At 41.6% G+C, this 19,213-nt stretch overlaps 1 protein-coding gene across 2 annotated transcripts in view; it reads left to right on the top strand.

Annotated features, from left to right (window-relative positions):
- The window catches only part of LOC148843734 (uncharacterized), a 75,961-nt gene that overhangs the window by 40,740 nt on the left and 16,008 nt on the right, over positions 1–19,213 (top strand). For both annotated transcript variants that reach the window (XM_088958022.1, XM_088958023.1), the window contains 2 exons: positions 7,867–8,030; positions 8,138–8,193. In XM_088958022.1, the coding sequence (XP_088814148.1) occupies positions 7,867–8,030; positions 8,138–8,193 (220 nt within the window). The remainder of the gene's footprint in view (positions 1–7,866; positions 8,031–8,137; positions 8,194–19,213) is intronic.

Genomic DNA, 19,213 nt, shown 5'->3' with positions numbered 1-19,213 from the left:
TACATTGGAACTGTTTACAGTTTTCTCAGTTGATGAGATGATTAGAAGTTGGAAGGAGATTGCAGATTCAGGCTCAATTAAGAAGACCTTAAATTCTTGTTGGACACCTCCCCCTCATGGATTTACCAAACTGAACTTTGATGGTAGCAGCATAGGCAATCCAGGGCCCTCCGGAGTAGGGGGAGTGATAAGGGATGAAAAAGGGAATTTGTTAGCCATGTATTCTGGTCCAATTGGGGTGGGAGATTCCTTGAGAGCTGAGATTCTAGGAGCTCTTGAAGGGATACAAAGGGTCAAGGAAATGAATATTAAAAAGTTGATCATAGAAGGTGATTCTGAAATTGTGGAAAATTGGCTAAAAGAGGACAGCTCTATGCTCTGGAAATACAGCAATGAAAAGAGGAAGTTAAAGTGGTTCACCAAGGACATTGAAATTCATTGTACATGGATAAAGAGAAGTGAAAATGCATTGGTAGATGGTCTAGCTAGGCAAGGGGTGAACAGAAGCTCTATCTTTTGGGTTGTTTTGTAATTGTTTCATGGTTAGGATGTTTTTTGGGTAGTTGGGAGTTAAGATTCCTTAGCTCCTTCCCTTGTAATTCTGATTTTCTCAATCATTAGTAAAATTCATTGTCAATCAAAGAAAAAAAAAATGAGAGAAGTTGAAGATGGATTTTGTTTTCTCAGTAGAAAGAAACCAAGATATTGGACTGACTCATAGACTCTGTAGAAAGAAACCAAGATGATTATGCCATAAATAAACCTGACTCATATTGGACTGACTCATAGACTCCATAGCTGCAAGATCAGATTCTGTGGCTTCAAAACTAGCTTTATTCTCCAACACATAGACTATTGACCATACTACATCTACCAATCGTTTCACCCGAGGTCAAATCCTATATAACACAAGAAGAAGGAAAAAATGTTACTAAGCAGTTCAATGAATTTGTAATGCTACTAATGAAAAACAAGTTTATGGGAATTTCAGGTACATGTAATACATTTGAGAGAGTTAAGGCCCAATGAGAGGGAAATGGTTCCTTGACCAGCTATGGTGGAGAATGAACCAACAACTAGTCTCACCTTATCTCTCCCAGAAAGTAGGTTATAGGACTGAAATAAGTTGAATTTACCCATCATATGGTTTGACACTCTAGAGTCAATGATCCCAGGAGACGTTGAAGTAAGAGAAGATACATGGAAGGCTGTGGCAAAGTTACCTGACAGCGACCAAAGGAAGTGGTGGGAGTAGTTCTAGAATCCATTTGATGAAGTGTCCTACCATACATCTCAAGATGGTCACTGAAAGAGTTGATGATATCTTCCTTTGGATCGGAACTAGAAGGACGATCTTGGTTCATAGTGGGACTTGAAGTCTGATGTTCCTAGGAAACTATGTTTGCTGAGTTGTACTAATTTTTGACCCTGCTGAGTAGGCTTCTTATTCTCTTCTTGAACTGATTTCTTACTTAGCTCTTGTGCCCACTTAGGCTTTCCATGGAGATCCCAACAAGTGTCTCTAGTGTGCCTAGACCGTTGACAATGAGTATACCACAGTTTATTTTTGTCATCCACTCTTTTTTGATATCTTTACTTCCCAATATCTGAACACTAATAGATTCATACATAGGATTCAGCTCCAAAACAAATGCAAAAACCCATTGCTGAGAAACCCGAGACTTGTAGGCCTTAGAAGACATGCTAGGAAAGGGCTGATTGCACTATGTGGTCACAAAGAACAGTAAGAAAGAGAGAAACTGTCACTACTGTCACAAGAACACTTGAGTTCACTCAAAGCAGAACTATAGGATCATTTTTGTTTAACTTTGAACTAAGAAAATACACTACCACACTGCTGAGAAAGAGTTCCAGAAGTAAAACAGCTATATTTCGGGTCTGGACAGGCCCTACAAGGATTACTTTACCCTATTTCAGGCCACATGAGTTCTACGAACACCAAAAACAATGTATAAAACTGCTGTTACAGCAGGTACAGGTCATCCAGACCAACACAACCCAACTACCTGGGTACAAAAAAGGATCACATGATCCACATGGGACTGAAAACATCTTCACAGCATCTGTTCACCCCTCTTACAGGAGGTTCTTGGAATACGACCAAGAAAAAAAAGGAAAAAACAGCACAAGAACCTCTTACAGATAGCCAATGTACTTTCCCTTTAGTTTTTATCAAAAAGAAAGAAAATCTGAAGAAGAAACACTTGATTGAACTGTCTTTAATCCCAAAACTGATGCTCTAATACCATTTTTTCTCAGTAGAAAGTATTAAAGTTAGAGGAGAGAAGTGAGAAAAGAGAAGGATGGATTTGGAGTTAAAAAGATAGGCTGGTGACTTGGGATCAAATCCTGCCTGCACCTGAGTTGGGGGATGGGCAACCCCCCATTGTGTAGCCCTTCAAAAGAAATAAAAAAAGATAGGCTGGTGGCGCCAAAGTGCACTCTGTGAATTGATGGTCAAATAGGCTCCTCCATGGTTGGCAAGGAAATAAAGACATCATTGGAATTAAAGGGAAGCAAAATAGAAGGAAAAGGTTCACGTCTAGAGAAATAGGGTAAACTCTCAAACAAAGTAACATCCAAAGCAATAAATGTTTTCCGTAGATTAGGATCATAGCACTTGTAACCTTTTTGAGAATAAGAGTAACCAAGGAAAACACATCTGATATAGCTTTGGAGTCAAGTTTATCATGGCCTGACCCAATTTGTGAACAAAACACACACAACCAAGCACATGAGCAGGAAGGCAAAAAGAGGAAGTAAAAGATAACAAGATAGAGAAAGGTGACTCCCATCTAGGACTGGAGGGCATACAGTTTATGAGAAAACAAGAGATGATAACTGCATCACCAAATTGATTCCTTATCTCAACATGAAAAGATAGAAAAATAGAGAATAATTTGAATGATACAAAATAAATCCATGCCATTTTTGCAACTGATTCATTAAATAAATCCACGCCATTCTTGAATAGCCATCAATAAATGTTACAAAATATCTGAATCCATTATAAGATGACACACGACTAGGACACCAAATATCTGAGTGGACTAAAGACACTCTATCATCTTTGGGAACAAAAGACACTCTATGGTTTTTGCTTGGCTAACATGATTGACAATCCAACTGAGTTACAAACTCCAAAGTTGGGACTCGCTTTTTCAAAACATGTAGAGAATGACGGTCGAGACAATAATGCCACTGATGTAGTATAAGAGAGGAATGGAAAGCCTTTTGAGGACCATGGTGAATTAGGTAGTACAATCCTCTAACTTCACGATCACCACTAATCGTTTTCCCCATCTTGAGATCCTGAAAGACACAATATGAAGGATAAATGGTTATTAAACAATGAAAGGTTTGAGTAAGCTTACTTGTAGACAAGAGACTAAAAGGAAACTTAGAAACATGAAAAACAAAGCGTAAACTAAGGTCAGAACCAAGAGACATTACCAATATCAGTAATAGTAGAAGAAGAGCCATCAACTAAAGTAACAGTTTGGGATGTAGAATGTGGTGACAAAGATACAAACATATCTACAGAGCCAGTCATATGGTTTGAGGCTCTAGAATCAATTACCTAGGGTGAAGGTGTATAACTAGAAACAAGGCAAGCAATACTTGACTTCACAAGTGTAGCAGTGGCAGAATTGGAAGATGCAGACTGGAGAAGCTTTCCATACTCTTCACGTAAGATAGAGATTGTGTCGTTATCCTAACTAGCATTGGAAGCAATCACATCTTCAATCACACTAAGACTCCCAAAATCACCTTCCACCATCACATGGTTAGCCCAAGATGATGGAGGGCCATAAAGATCATAACAAAAGTTGACTGTGTGACCTTCTTGTCCACAACGTGAGCACTCATGAGCTGAACCACGGCCACCACCACTACAACCTCCACCACCACTTGCATTACTAGCCCTCTCTACCACCTCCACGTCCACCCCTGGCCCCACGGCCAAAACCCCTCCCATTACCTCCACCTCTACCACACAAATTCTTACTAGTAAAATCTCCTCTAGAAACCACCATGGCTGATCTCTTTAAATGTCGGGGATGATCACTATGTGGATTTGAGGCCCTCCTTATGCGGGAGAAATCCTCGGAGAAGGATGGAAGATCACTGTTACCTAAGATTTGGGCCTCAACCTAGATAAAAACCTTGTCACATCTAGATGTTCTCTTTGTTCTTGTTGACTCTTCAAATTAGTGGATAGGGGTTAATAAACATTAAGTTCATTCCTTAAGCTTTTTAAAGAAGCATAGTATTCTTCAACACTTTTATCCCCTTGTCTTGTCTAGTATTTTAAAAGCGCAAGGCGCAAGGGCCAATTTGTGCCCAAGGCGAGTGCCGCAAGGCGAGGCACGTGCCTTTTTGAAGCAAGGCACAAAAATACAAAAAATTGCTAAAAAATAAAAAAAGTCAGAAAATTAAAAAATTCCAAAAAATTAAATGCAAAAATATAAAAATATTAAACATAATATTAATAAGAAATTTAAACTTAAATTTTAAAATTAATGGTTTTAAAAACCTATTATCTAAAATTAAAATACACAAACTTAACATGTAAAGCATATTCAAATGAAAATTTAAAAATAAAATCAAACATATAAAACATTTTCAAGCATGTAAAGCCCACAATCTCTTTTTTTCCTCAATTGCAATAGTTCAAGTAGCTAATGTGATGTAAAACATATTACATTTCTGATTCTACGAGTCGCCTTTGTACCACGCCCCTCGAGGCAAGCCCAAACAAGTCCATGTTAGGGGCTTAAATTCTTAATTCTCACACAAAAAATAATGATTTTATAATTTTAATTGCCTTTTAAGGAGATATTTTACTAAGATGAATGAATGAATAACATTAGCAAATAGGGGGTTGTCAGAGCTTCGGTGAGCGAGTGAAGGCGCAAGGTGCATCAGACGCACGCCCAGGCACACCAGGCGTGTGCCTTTTGAAAGTACTGCACCTAGGACCTTGGCGAGGTGCCTACCCTAAAATGTGCCTCGCCTTTTAAATCATTGGTCTTGTCTAGAACACAACTGCTTGGCATGGTCCCAAATCTCCTTGGTTGTGTCCAAAAATATAAGGTTCACACTAATATGATTCTCCATATTGTTCCAAAGAGAAGTCGTAATTTGGGCATTCTCCATATTATTCCAAGGAGGGCAAGTAGTAAAACTTGCCTCTTGCAATGAGAGATACCTCAACCAACTTGGTCCATGGAATATCATTAGTCCCATTAAGTTTCACCATAGTTAATTGAGAAGTCATGAGATTTTATTGTAGAATCTACTGTAGGGTTAGTGTTACTACTTGATATAGCCATGAGTATGACAAGAAATCATTGGTGTATGACCTAGGCAAACTGTCAAACAGCTGGTATGCGCCTATTGGAGCACATGTTTTTTTAGAAAAAACACCAAGAATCACCACCCTTCTACTTTAGAAACACTAGGGGAATATTACACACTTATCACAAGATGTTATGACACCACAAACCACCACAAAATTATCAGACATCGAGCAACACTTACCTCACAACTAGACCTGTTCATGGGCCGGGCCGGGCCGGGCTTTCACTCTACATTAACAGATTTTTTTAAGGCCCGAGCCTGAGCCTAGCCCAACCATCGGGGCTACAACTTGGGCCTGAGCTTGGCCCTCATAAAAAGCTTGAAGCCTGGCCTGGGCCCGAGCCCAAAGTATATAGCTCATGTCGTTGCTGAAGCGGTTGAATAGAGAGAGAGAGATTATAAAGAAAAAAATAAAAAATGTATATATATATATATTAAATTATTATATATTATAATAAATATTATAGATTTTATATTATATAAATGAGTCAGGCCGGGCCGGGATTTTTTGACAAATCCTGAGCCCGGCCTGACACACAATCGGGCTTGGTGTTTTGGGCCCAAGGTCAGGCCTGCGGGCCTAATTACATGTTCAAGCCCGACCGGGGTGCGGGCCGGGCCGTCGAGCTACCCAGCCCATGAACAGGTCTACTCGCAACTTGAGACATCACAAGGCTGCCCTCTTCAAACTGCCAAATAGAGGGTCTTTTGAAAAGCACCAACAACTCACACAACACAACTTGAGGCATTAAATCCTATTTTCCAAGGGGGCAATCAGTCCTCTTGAGTCCTTTTCCTTTCCAATGAAGAATAGAGAATATGCTCTATTCCTAGGCCATAAAAAGATGAGACGTGAACAATGTCGTGAACAGTAACAGTTTCCCTCAAAGCTCTAATACCATGCTCCAACTTCAATAAAGAGAAGTAAGGGAAGAAGGTAGAGAGAGAGAGAAGAGAGAGAGGGAAGACAATCATGGTGAAGTAATAGAAATATTCCTTGGACTCGAAAGAATGTATACAGGGAAGTTGAAAGGAATGCAAGAGAACTGGATGCTGAATTCAAGTGGGTTAGAAGAAATTTAAGTGGGATAGCTGATTTCCTTGCTAAACATGGGGTAGCAAGGCAACAATTGTTTTGGGGTTCCTTGTAACACAGTTGTATTAAAGGGGATGATGTTACAGTCATCAAATTGTATTGTTTTTTCATATAATTAATCAATAAAATCATTTTTGTATCGATCAAAAAAAAAAAAAAAGAAATCTACCCAGATTACTGGTGCTTAATACCACGTAAGCAAACTGGAAATGGATCTCTAAAGGAAGAGAAAAACTGTATATTAGGCCTGCAAGCAGCTAGGTTTGGTTGAGAAGAGAAGGAATGAAGCAAAATAGGGTTGAGACTTGAGAGAGCAGAGATTGAATAGAACTCATTTTCCAACTGCCCTCCAACTTTTATTAAGATTATAATGCTGTATATAATTACAGATATAACCCTGGTTAAAATAAAAGAATGATAACACTTACACCCTGCTACTGATGAAAAAGGTTACATAAATAAAACTGCTAATAACTTCTTACAGAAGTAATAGAAATGGAAGAAAGGAGAGAAGGAATGAAGAGAAAAAGATGCTCTTCGGGATTCATTTGCAGCCCTTTATTTTATTATTTATATGAAGTGTGTACAATTACAAATTTATCCCTGTTGTCTAATATTAAGTTTATTGGCAGAATACAACAATGATAGCATAATATATATGTAATTACATGTTAGCATAGTAAAATAAATACTAAGATAATGAACTTTTCAACAATATTGTTATTCTGTTTTAAGGCCTTATTGAAAGGGGATTCCTAAACTCTAGCTGAATTTCTGTTTGGTGTCTTGGTGAAATATAGGATTGCTGTAAGGGAGACAAAATTGCTAGCAAGAGAGATGGGTGCAAGAACTGAATGGGTACCAAGATCAGCCAATAGTATGGCTGATAATCTAGCTAGGCAATGTGTAAGAAGAAATAATTTTTTTGTAGGGACAAGGCTGTAAACAGGGGTGGGTAGTCAGCAGTGATATCTGACCCAAAATAAGGGATGCAGTGGCACATGTATTGTAAATCATTTTAATTAATTAAAATCATCTTTCTGTTACTCAAAAAATATCAATGTAACCTTACATCAATAGATATTATTTATGGGAAAAAATCAAAGAAATTTGGGATGGTGTAGAACTGTAGATAACACCTATTCCTAAGCATCGAACGCTACTAAATGTGGTTGATAGAAAATGGCAGTGTCATTTTAGTTTTTGTTGATAATTCTAACTTCTCTTATGAAAATTGTTTGTGGGCATGTTTGTTTTAGTAATTTCACCTGTCTATGTGCAACTTTGATCTGCCTTGAAAAGTTTATCTGTTGAATTTGAAATCTTGTTTTGGATTTTTTCTTTTTCTCCTTCCTTTCCCTTTATATTTTGTGTTGCTTGTGCAGCTCCCATTCCTTTGTGGTGTTCCTTTTTTGGAAAAGAGGGCATCACAGACAGCACATTGGATTGTTGGACGGACTGGGAAGCATCTCTTCCTAACTGACAGTGATAATGGGAAGCCTCCTCTTCTACTTCAAATGGTTAATGATTGTGATGATCTAAAATTTTTGTGAGTATTTACTAATCTATGAATACTGTTTGTTATTTTAGATGGCTAATCATGGATTGTTCTGCTACTTGCATTGCTGGTGATATCATCATTTTTTCTCTATGCAGGTCAGCATTACGCTCATTCAAACGTCGAGTTGCTTATGCCAATGCAAATTATGATCGTATCTATTTTCATTGTTGAAGTTTTCTTTTTATGAACAATTGAAAATTAAAATACCAGAAAATTTTTCTATGTAGCCATAAAGTTAGAACTCAGGCAATTATATCTCCTTTTTAATGTGACTTTTTACTGGGAATAGATAAGTAATTATATCTCCTTTTTCTTCATAATAACTGAATTTCATTTCACAGAAAAAAACCTGACTACAGGAGTCAGTCTAAACTATGGAGTACAAAGATAGTTATAAGCTGACAAAAAACTATAGTTATATCCCTGTCTATCCAGTTCATTGCTTCTAGTGCGCTGAATAGTTGGGAACAATATTAGGTTACTATTATAAGTAGCCCATTTTGGGTTAATAAGGTTGTTTGTAGTTAATTCTCTTCCTCTCTCTCTCTCTCTCTCTCTCTCTCTCTCTTTATATATATAATGTGCTGCAAACACACACACTGTTTACTTTGAAGTTTGAATAAGTATTGTTATTTTTTTGTGTGATTTAACCACTTAGTGATTTGAGCTCTTGTTTAATAATTTATTATTAATATGCTTGATCTATTAGCATCATTTGCATTTTTTATGAGTTTAAGTTTTTCTTGAACTCATTCTATCATGGGAGTAAAACTGACCTATGGGTATCTGGACACGTGGCATCCATAGGCGAGCTGTTCATTGATTCATGAGCTGGATTGTGAGCCCATCTTGACCTCGGGTCAGGAAGAATCACCTTGGGGATTGTGAGCCCATCTCATTAAGAGATGTGCAACCTGAGGAACGAGCTGCCCCGAGTTCCCACGAAGTCCCGATCAAAGAGCGACCTCAGATGACTATTGAGCCGTGGTCTGGGAAAGTAGTTCCCATTTGGCAGCCCATGCAATAGAATAGTCGATATGTAAGACAACTCCGTCAATTAGTGGGTCTTGGGCCCACACCATGCATACATAGCGTGGCACACAGGTCAGCCAAGCATGCTACACTCGAGTACTAGGTGGCCGGGTCGTTTGACTAATTTCCAGGTGGCCTAATAGGGCTCTAGGTGTCCTGGAGCCGAGCTCTGGGTATCCTGACCTAGCCCCAGGTGTTCAAGGCCAAATACTAGGTGTCTCGAGGTGCGACAAATGTCCCACACTTATCCAACACTAATGCTCCTAACATGCATCTGAAGCCTATATAAAGGTCAGAATGGCATTCAATTCATACTTTGTGCTTCACTGAATTCTCACCTACCCCCTTGGACAACTTGGTGCACTGACTTGATCATTAGAGTTACAACCTTGGGAGATCACCCCGGGCCCTCTGACCTTGCTTCTCCCTTTGTAGGCAAACTCTGAGCCGCTTTGAGGGCCTTGATGACTTTTGACGGCATCAATTGGCATCGTCTGTGGGAATTCCTTGGACAAAAAGCCATCTTCAAAGTTACCTTCAACTCTACCGGCATGTCACAAACTTCTAGACACACCCACCGAACTTCCCATCGTTCCCCCGATGAGACTTCTTGGGGGCATCCTCGACGCTCCCCTTCTCTTAAGGGACGCCGGGGAGTCTACCGCAAGGAGTTCAAAGATTTGGTGCAGATAGTTAGGAACATGAACCTCAGATTTCATGCGAGAGGTGAGCTCATGTGGATTGTCAGGCAAGCAACGTGAGATGCAACAATGGAAGCACAATAGAACCAACTGTCGCTGCCACCTCCTGGAGACCATCCAGTGCAGCCAATTCAGCAAAATCGGGTCGTATAGCTCGTCCAACAGATACAACAACACCAACTAGTTCCACCGTCGCCTTTGCCAGTTAACCCTCCAGCTTGACACAGTGAAGGGAGCCTTAAACAAAGAGACAGGTCACTGTCTCACCATGATCGACACCGGGGAGAGCGTATCGAGAGAAGTGGAGACAAAAGACGGGACCGACATGATAGGAACCATCAGTGGTCGGTTCCACTTGCTCGGGGCTTGTATTTCTCCGGGGAGATGAGCAGATCAAACTCCTCCATGACAGATCAATCGCGAGCATCTGAGCAACTCAAGAGGTGTCAGCATCATTCACCAATAGGTAACCGAGGTGAGCGCCTTGATAGGCTTAACCCTGCTCACCAAGTAGTGGTAAGCCACCAATACTGTACCCAACCTGGCAAGAGCATCCCCCCTTGTTCCAGAGATTTTGTTGGAACCACTACCTATGGGGTTTAAAGCCCCGACCTTTGAGACGTACGATGGTACAACCGATCCGGTAGACCACATAGAGAGCTTTCAAGCTCTAATGTTGTTCCATGGAGCCTTGGAAGCCAGTATGTGCTTGGACTTTCCCACTACCTTTAGGAAAGCAGTTAGGCTATGGTATTTTGGGCTGTCCCCTTAGTCCATAAAACGTTGGACCTAGTTTTCAAACCTGTTCATTACTCACTTTGCTACGAGTCGCAAATGTCAAAAGATGGCGGTGATCCTGATGCACATCAAGCAAAAGGCCAGAGGGAGCTTGTGGGCTTACGTGTAGAGATTTAAGAACGATGCATTGGAAGTGTGTGGCCTTGAACCTGCCGTCAAGTTGGTAGTAGTGATGCGAGGTATTAGGGATAAATATTTCGGGTTTTCACTGACGTAGATACCTTGCTACAACATGAAGGAGTTCATGGACAGAGCAATAAAGTACATAAATGCCGAGGAGCCGTTCTAGATGAAGAAAGATCACAAAGACAAGAAGCGTAGACGAGACAGAGAAGACAAAGGACGAAAGAAGTGATTAAATTAGAATATGCACTATGCTTTGGGTTCAAGGCATCCGAGACAAGAACTTGAGGTAGGCCTAACCTGCAAATGATGTTCTTCCACACGAAGTTCTGTATATTGCGAGATGTAACCATAGCCAACGGCTCAACTTCTACCCACTTTGTAAAGTAATCAATGGTGACTATGAGCTGCTTGCATTGCCCTGTTGCTAGTGGAAAGGGTCCTAATAAGTCGACTACCCACTGCGCAAATGGCCACAGACTGACATGGTATTGGAGGTCGGCCTCGAGCTGGCGAGGGATGTTTTCATGGCGCTGGCAATGATCACACCTCTGAACAAAGTGAAGTTTAACAGCCTTCATGGTGGGCCAATAATATCCCTACTGCAATGCTTTTTGAGCCAGTCACCTGCCCCCCGTGTGTGCTCCGTACATCTCTGCATGGATATCTCGAAGTACATGTTCAGCTTTAGAAGGCCTGAGACATCTAAGGTTTGGCAAGGTGAATGACTTCTAGTATAATTGGTCCCTGATGATGGTTTGTTGGGCTGATTTTCTCTGTATTCGTTTGGCTTGCATCCAATATGATGACAGAGCACTTGTTTGCATGTAACACAGTGTCGAATCCATCCAGCTCGGTTCGGGTGCCAACACTGGAGAGACCTCGACAGTAGGAGTATTCAAAATGCTAGGCCGATGCAAATCTTCGACGTTTACGGTTGTCCGAGAATTGATCTGTGCCAAGCCAGCTAATCTTGATAACGCATATGCTTGTGCGTTCCCTGACCTAGGAATCTGGAGGATGTGGAACTCTTCAAAGTGGGGGAGTAATCCCCATACCTTTGCATGATACTTGGCCACAGTGGGCTCTTAAGCCTCGTAGAGTCCTGTCACTTGGTTGACTACGAGCTAGGAGTCACTATACATTACGAGCTTTATCACTCCAACTTCTCTGGCCAAGTTTAGCCCGACAATCAGTTCTTTATACTCAACCACATTGTTGGATGCCTTGAACTTGAAGCATAGTGCATATTCTAATTTAATCTCTTCTTTCGGTCCAAGTAAATTAAGTTCGGTGCCACTACCCTTTCAGTTGGACGACCCGTTTACATGTAAGGTCTAGGTCGTCGATGGGTCTGCATCAGGAATAGGTTTCGAGCTGGTGGATTCCTACTCCGAGGTGTGCTGCTCTAGTTTAAAAGTGTATTCTACAATAAAGTTGGCCAATGCTTGTGCCTTGATCACAGGTCAGGGTTCATATCTCACATCGAATTCGCTGAGTTCAACAGACCATTTGACCAATCTTCTCAAGACCTTTGGCTTTGCTAACACCTGCTGAAGTGGTTGGTCAATAAGGACCACAATGGTGTGTACCTGAAAATAAGGTCGGAGTTTTATAGCTAAGATGATTAGGGCATAGCCAATTTTTCTTTGTTTGCGTATCTGGTCTTGATGTTCTGTAGCACCTTGCTGAAAAAATAAATGGGGCGTTGGACCCGATATACCTCCCATGTGAGCATCGAGCTTATGACTTCGTCACTAGCAGACATATAGAAAGAACACCTCTTTAGGTTTTGGTGTCGTCATCGAGCTTATGACTTCGTCTAGGTTCTGGTGTCGTCATTGAGCTTATGACTTCGGCACTCTGACACTCTTGTGTCCATTCAAAGTCCTTAGCTTTTATGATGCCCTTGAAGAATGGTAAACACCAACCTCTGAGCTTCAAGATAAATTGGCTAAGGGCAGCCACCCGACCTGTTAGCTGTTGAACTTCTTTAATAGACCTCGGAGGTCGCATATGTAGAATAACTTGAACCTTTCTAGGGTTAGCTTCGATGCCACGTCACGAATCCCAGGAATTTTCCCGAGGTGGCATCGAAGACACACTTATTAGGGTTGAGTTAATTTGATACTCCCTCAACACCCCGAATATCTCATTTAGGTTGCTTACATGATTATATGCAACTCGACTTTTATCCACCATATTATCGACATAGACTTCAACATTCTTTCCTATTAATTCCTTGAAAATTTTGTTTACAAGTCTTTGTTATGTGGCCTCAACATTCTTTAAACCAATGGGAATTACTTTATAACAAAATAAACCCATTTCAGTTACAAAAGATGTCTTTTCTTCATCATCCATGTCCATCAAAATCATATTATATCCAAAAAATGCATCCATGGAGCTGAGAAGCTCATATCCTAAGGTCGCGTCGACGAAGCGGTCTATGTGAGGTAAAGGGAAGCAGTCTTTAGGGCAAGCTCTGTTCAAGTTAGTGTAATCAATACAGATCTGCCATTGCTGACCTAGTTCGGGTACTCCACCTACCTGATGAAGTCGGTGTTCAACAGCTTCCAGAGCTCCTCCTCGATCGCCTTTAAACACAAAGGGGCGAACTTCCGCCTTTTCTGCACTATAGGTCTGACATTTGGGTTGACATTAAGCCTACGAGTTATGACCGAAGGGTCGATCCCTAGCATGTCAGTCGCGGGCCAAGCAAATATCAAAATTTAAACATAAAAGTCTTACCAACTCATCTCGTAGGTCTGGAGGGAGGAGAGAACCAATCTGAATTGTCTTGTTAGGCTTCATCACTGAGATGGGTATTGCCACAGTCTGAGCTCGACTGGTATTCTCCTTGGTTGGTTGGTCTAGATCAACAACTATTGTCTCCTTGTCTTCTATGGTCGGTTTCTTTTTTTGCTTCCTTGGCTTTTCTTCCTTCACGAGTTGTTTCCCCTTAAGCATCGTCATGTGGCAATGCTGAGATTCGAGTCGATTGCCCCATACTGCCCCCACGCTGTTCTTGGTAGGAAATTTCATCGTCAAGTGGTATGTCGAGACCACAACGTGGAGAGCATGGAGCAAAGGTTTGCCAAAAATGATGTTATAAGGTGATGATGAGTTGATGACAAGAAATTCCGTCATTACACTAGCCTATCTCAACGCGGTCCCTGCTGTTACCGGCAGGAAAATTTTCCCAACTAGTCTTACCACATCCCTTGAGAAGCCGACAAAAGGCTAGTCGGTCGGGGCAACTCTTTTCTTATCCAGCTTCATCTGTTCGTAAGCTGTCAAAAACAGAATATCAGTTGAACTTCTAGAATCAATTAAAATCCTCTTTACCAGGTAGTTTGCTACTGTCATGCTGACGACCAAGGCATCGTCATTTGGAAACCGTACATCCTTTAGGTCATCATCAATGAATACAATGGGCTCATTGGTCTTGGGTTTCTTCTTGGGTCGACCTCCCTGGTCGGTTCACAGTTTTCGCACTAGAGCTCTTCTCACGGTCTGGCTGCATCCAACTACCGTCGAGCCTCCTACAGTGACATTATACCTGTGATTCCATCTTGGAGGTCATCCACATCATCTTCCTCTTTTTGCTTGTCTACTATTCGGTTCTCCTTCAGGAAATGCTTTTGATAACCTCTTGCCATTAGTTCTATTTCGTTTTTTTGGTCATGACAGTCCTTCATGTCATGACCAACTGTCCGGTGGAATTTGCAGTACTTCTAGTTTTGCTTGGCTAGGTTCTCCTTCAGTCGTTTCAGTCATTTTAGGAACTCCTCGCTTTGTATCTGCATTAGAATCTGATCTCGAGGGGCGTTCAAGGGACTATATGTCTCAAACTTTCGAGGTGGAGTTCGAGATCGCACTGATGACCCCTTGGTCTTCTTTCATCCTCTGTCTTTGCCGTCTCATCTACGCTTCTTGTCTTTGTGATCTTTCTTCATCTGGAACCCCTCCTCGACATTCATGTACTTTGTTGATGTGTCCAAGAACTCCATGATTGCTTTCCTAAAGGTAGTGGGAAAGGCCAAGCACATGCTAGCTTCTGAGGCTCCACGGAACAACATTAGAGCTTGAAAGCTCTCTATGTGGTCTACTGGATCAGTTGTACCATTGTACGTCTCAGAGGTTGGGGTTTTAAACCCCGGAGGTCGTGGTTCCAACAAAATCTTTGGAACAAGGGGGGATACTCTTGCTAGGTTGGGTACAATACTGGTGAACTTACTACTTCTTGGTGAGTGGGGTTATGCCTATCAAGGCGCTCCCTTCACTCACCTCGGTTACCTGCTAGTGAATGATGCCGACACATCCTGAGTTGCTTAAATGCTCGCGAGTGATCTGTCCTAGGGGGAGGAGTTTGATCTCCTCATCTCCCTAGAGACATATGAGCCCTGAGCAGGTGGATCCGATCGTCGGTGGTGCCTGTAATGTCGGTCCCATCCTTCGCCTCTTCTTTTCTTGGTCCGCTCTCCTCGATGTTGATCATGGCGAGATAGCGATCTGTCTCTTCGTTTTGGGCGCCCTTCACTATGTCAAGTTGGAGGGTCGACTGTCGGAGGTGGTGGTGGAATCGGTTGGTCTTGTTGTATCTGCTAGACGGGTTGTACAACCTGGTTTTGCTGAATTGGCTGCATTGGATGGTCTCTAGGAAGTGGTGGCGGCTATTGGTTCTGTTGTGCTTCCATTGTTGCATCTCATGTTGCTTGCCTAACAATCTGCATGAGCTCATCTCTTGCATGAACTTTGAGGTTCATGTCCCTAACCCTTTGCACCAGATCTTTGAACTCCTCGCGGGAGACTACTCGAAGTTCCTCAAGAGAAGGGGAGCGCCATGGATGCCCCCAAGAAGTTTCATTGGGCGAATGATCGGAGTTTGCCTGCAAAGGGAGAAGCAAGGTCAGAGGGCCCGAGGTGAAGCTCTGACGATCAAGTCAGTGCATTGAGCTATCCATGGGGGTATGTGAGAATTCCATGAATCATAAAGTATGTGTTAGAGAATATCAACCTATTCAAGGACCTCACCTAACAGCTTTAGCTTTTAGGTTGAATGATTCTTTGACATGGTATCAAAGCCATTTTGACCAAGTGGTCTAATGTTCGATCCTCGTTACCCCCGTTATAATTAGATAAGTTTCAGCACAAGGTATGGGTGGGACTATGCTTGCTCACGCTTCAAGCCCAATGGGATTTCGTTTGAGGGGGTGTGTTAGAGAATATCAACCTATTTAAGGACGGTATGAATTGAACACTATTCTGACCTTCATGTAGGCTTCAGATGCATGTCAGGAGCATATGTGTTGGATAAGTGTGGGACATCTGTTACACTTCGAGACACTTGGTATTTGGCCTTGAACACCTGGGGCTCTGTTAGGATACCCAAATTTTGGCTCCAGGACACCTGGAACCCTGTTTGGCCACCCGGAGATCAATCAAGTCACCTAGGGGTTTGGCCAGGACCACTTGGAGATCAGTTAGGCCACCTGGAGCTCAACCAGGGCCACCTGGTGCTCGAGTGCAGCATAATTGGCTGACCTGTGTGCCACATTATGAATGCATGGTGTGTGCTTGGGACCCATTGATTGATGGTGTTGTCTTACGTGTTGGTTATTCTGTTTGCATGGGTTGCCAAATGGTCACTTCCGGACACATGGTGGATTTCTGTGCTTGCCTTTGCCAGCAATTTGTCTCGGTGGGAACTGCTTCCCAGACCACAACTCGATAGTCGTTTGATGTCTCTCTTTGAGCGGGACTTCGCGGGAACTCGGGACATGTCATTCCTCAGGTTGCACATCTCTCGACGAGATGGACTCACAATCCCTGAGGTGATTCTTCCCAACCGGAGGCCGTGCTAGGCTTCCGATGTCCAGCTCGTGAATCGGTCGACAACACTCCTACAGATGCCATGTGTCTGTGCTAGGCTTTCGATGTCCCTTTGTTACCTGATATGCATGTGGCTGACTTTTATTTTGAGCGTTTTTGGGTGGTCGGATAGGACGGTTTGGAATAATGTGACCATGCTATTTGCAATATGTACAACATTCTTCTTGTAATGGGATGCAACATTGCCAAATCCTTTACACTCGTAGCACTAACTTGTACTACTTAGAAGTTCCCCCATCACTGAATCCAAGTCTAGAAGAGTTCCTCTACTCAAAATATTAGACCTAATTATCTCATACTCAGGTCTAAGCCTCATGAGAAAATGATTCACCTTTCGTTTTTCAAAATGTTTTTGAAGATATTGGACACATGTAGGAGAATCTGAAGGGTCAATATGTATTAACTCATATTTTGCCCATAAGTCTAGAAATTTGGCATAATACTTGTTATCTTTCTGTCCCCCTGACAATAAGCAAATATTTCAGATTCGATCTGATACCATCTAGACGTATTTGATTGATGATTAACTTTCTTCAGATAAGCATACATTTCATAGGCTGTTCGCATTCTTTGCATAGGTACAGCAATATAGGTCTGTATAAAACTTAAAATCCAAGACACCAATTTTCCATTATCAAGCTTCCATTTCTGGTAAGCTTTGGCTTCAAATTCATCTGGTTTAGTAACTTTGCCATTTAGATTACTTTCCAAGCTTTTTGCTTCAACAAAAAAATCAAAGTGGAATTTCCACATGCTGTAATTAGTTCAATCAAATTTCATCGGGATAACATCAACCTTGTCAGCCATTCTAATGAATAACCACAGTCCAGAAGAATAATAGCTATGAACTCAAGGCCAAAAGAAGGACAAAACAAGGCTGTCATCCAACCAAACCAGAGTCAAACTGAGTAATAGTGATATAAATAGTCAAACAACACCCAAGAGATAAAAAATCAGTCGAAAAACGAACCAGACAAAGGTGTTAACAGGTGACAGTCCAAGAAATGCAAGTTTACTGGACTGTTGACAAAAGATGAGGGAAGGATTACCATTCAAAGAGGGTTGAGGAACTTGAAACTCACTATACAGCTTTTTGAGGAAATGTTGAATTTAAAGGTGAATTTAGAGGAGATAGGTGGAAGAGTGTGCAGGCATCTTAGGGTGTGTGTTGTCCAATTGGGCAGTGAAGTACTTAGGGCTGCCCCTTGAGGATAATCCAATGAGACAAAATTTTTGGAACCTGGCGGTGGAGAGATTTGAAAGAGATTAGCTTCTTGGAAGAGAAATTATTTGTCTCTTGGTGTAAGAGTCACTTTGATAAACTCTACCTTAGCCAACCTTCTGATCTACTTTATATCAGTATTTAAAGTGCCATAAAGGATTTCCAAGATGTTGGAGAAGCTAATGAGGGATTTTTTGTGGGACCCAGGAGAGGACAAAAAGGATCATAGGGTCAGGTGGGAACTAGTGAGCAGAAGGAGTTTGAAAGCTTAGTCCTAGGGAATATTCAAAAGAGGAATGTGGCATTGTTGGATAAGTAGTTATGGAAGTTTCCCCTAGAAAAAGCGAAGTTGTGGACAAACAGTGTGGTGAGTATTCATTGGCTTGTAGGCAATGGTTGGAGTGCTGGAATTTTGTCTAGGACTACAAGAGCTTCTCCCTAGAAAGCCATCCAAGCCTCTTTGCCTCTCTTCTTGCCTTGGAGAAGGTATGTGTAGAGAACATTGATGTGGGCCCCACATCTGTGGTCCCACTCTGTCCGTAGAGTAGAATGTATCTAGTCACAGCTGTAGTTATTTTGCTATTCTGTTATTTCTAGTTTCAGTTTTATATTGTTTGTTATTTGTTAGCAGTTATGATGTAAACACCAAGGGCAGATATATCCTTTCATGTAACTAGCATAACCTATATATATTAACTTAAAGTGGCGGAGGCAGAATATTGGCATTCTGTTCTTCTCCTCAAATTCTGTGTTCTACTGCTCTTTCACCACTCTTTCTTCTACTTCTTCACTTTTCTTCTCATCGAACATGAAATCTCTTAGTGGTCAAGACTGAATAGCAGTCTTGAAAACCTACATGGTATCAGAGCCAGGTTAGGGTTTTTCATGTGAGTCTAATACCAGCCGACGACATGAGAATTCCCTAGGACTGAAAGCTGAAAAGGAGTTCGCAAACTGATTCTTGGAGATCGCCAGAGGTGCTAGCAGCTGTTGGAAACTTGCTAGGGTTGCAGAGTGTTGGTGGTCAGGAAGGATCAGAGAAGACTAGGGTTCAGGTAACCCTAGAAGGCAGCGAACTATTTTTTCCTTGTAAGTTGTTTACTTTTAAGAGAAGTTCTATCAGAGAAGATAGGTTGGACCTATCTGGAGGGGAAGGTCGAACCATTCTAGTTCTTTCTCTCTTCGATTCACTAGGATTTTACTGCAAACCCTGGCCGAACTGTGTTTCTCTCTACTCTAGGGTTTGAAAGTGATCTACGGCAAGCCCTAGTGTTTGACTGAACCTTGTGATCTACCTAGAGCTACTCTTAAGTTTATTGGTAGGTCTGATCAGATTCTAGGGTTTCTTATTAACCCTACTGCAAGCTCATCTATACAGTTTGGACTGTGCGACTGAATTG

Source organism: Nelumbo lutea, chromosome 8, assembly GCF_056320005.1.
Source record: "Nelumbo lutea isolate HS-2025 chromosome 8, American lotus-T2T, whole genome shotgun sequence".
Classification (NCBI taxonomy): domain Eukaryota; kingdom Viridiplantae; phylum Streptophyta; class Magnoliopsida; order Proteales; family Nelumbonaceae; genus Nelumbo; species Nelumbo lutea.
The sequence above is the reverse complement of the archived record's forward strand: the minus strand, read 5'-3'. Positions and strand labels throughout refer to the sequence as shown.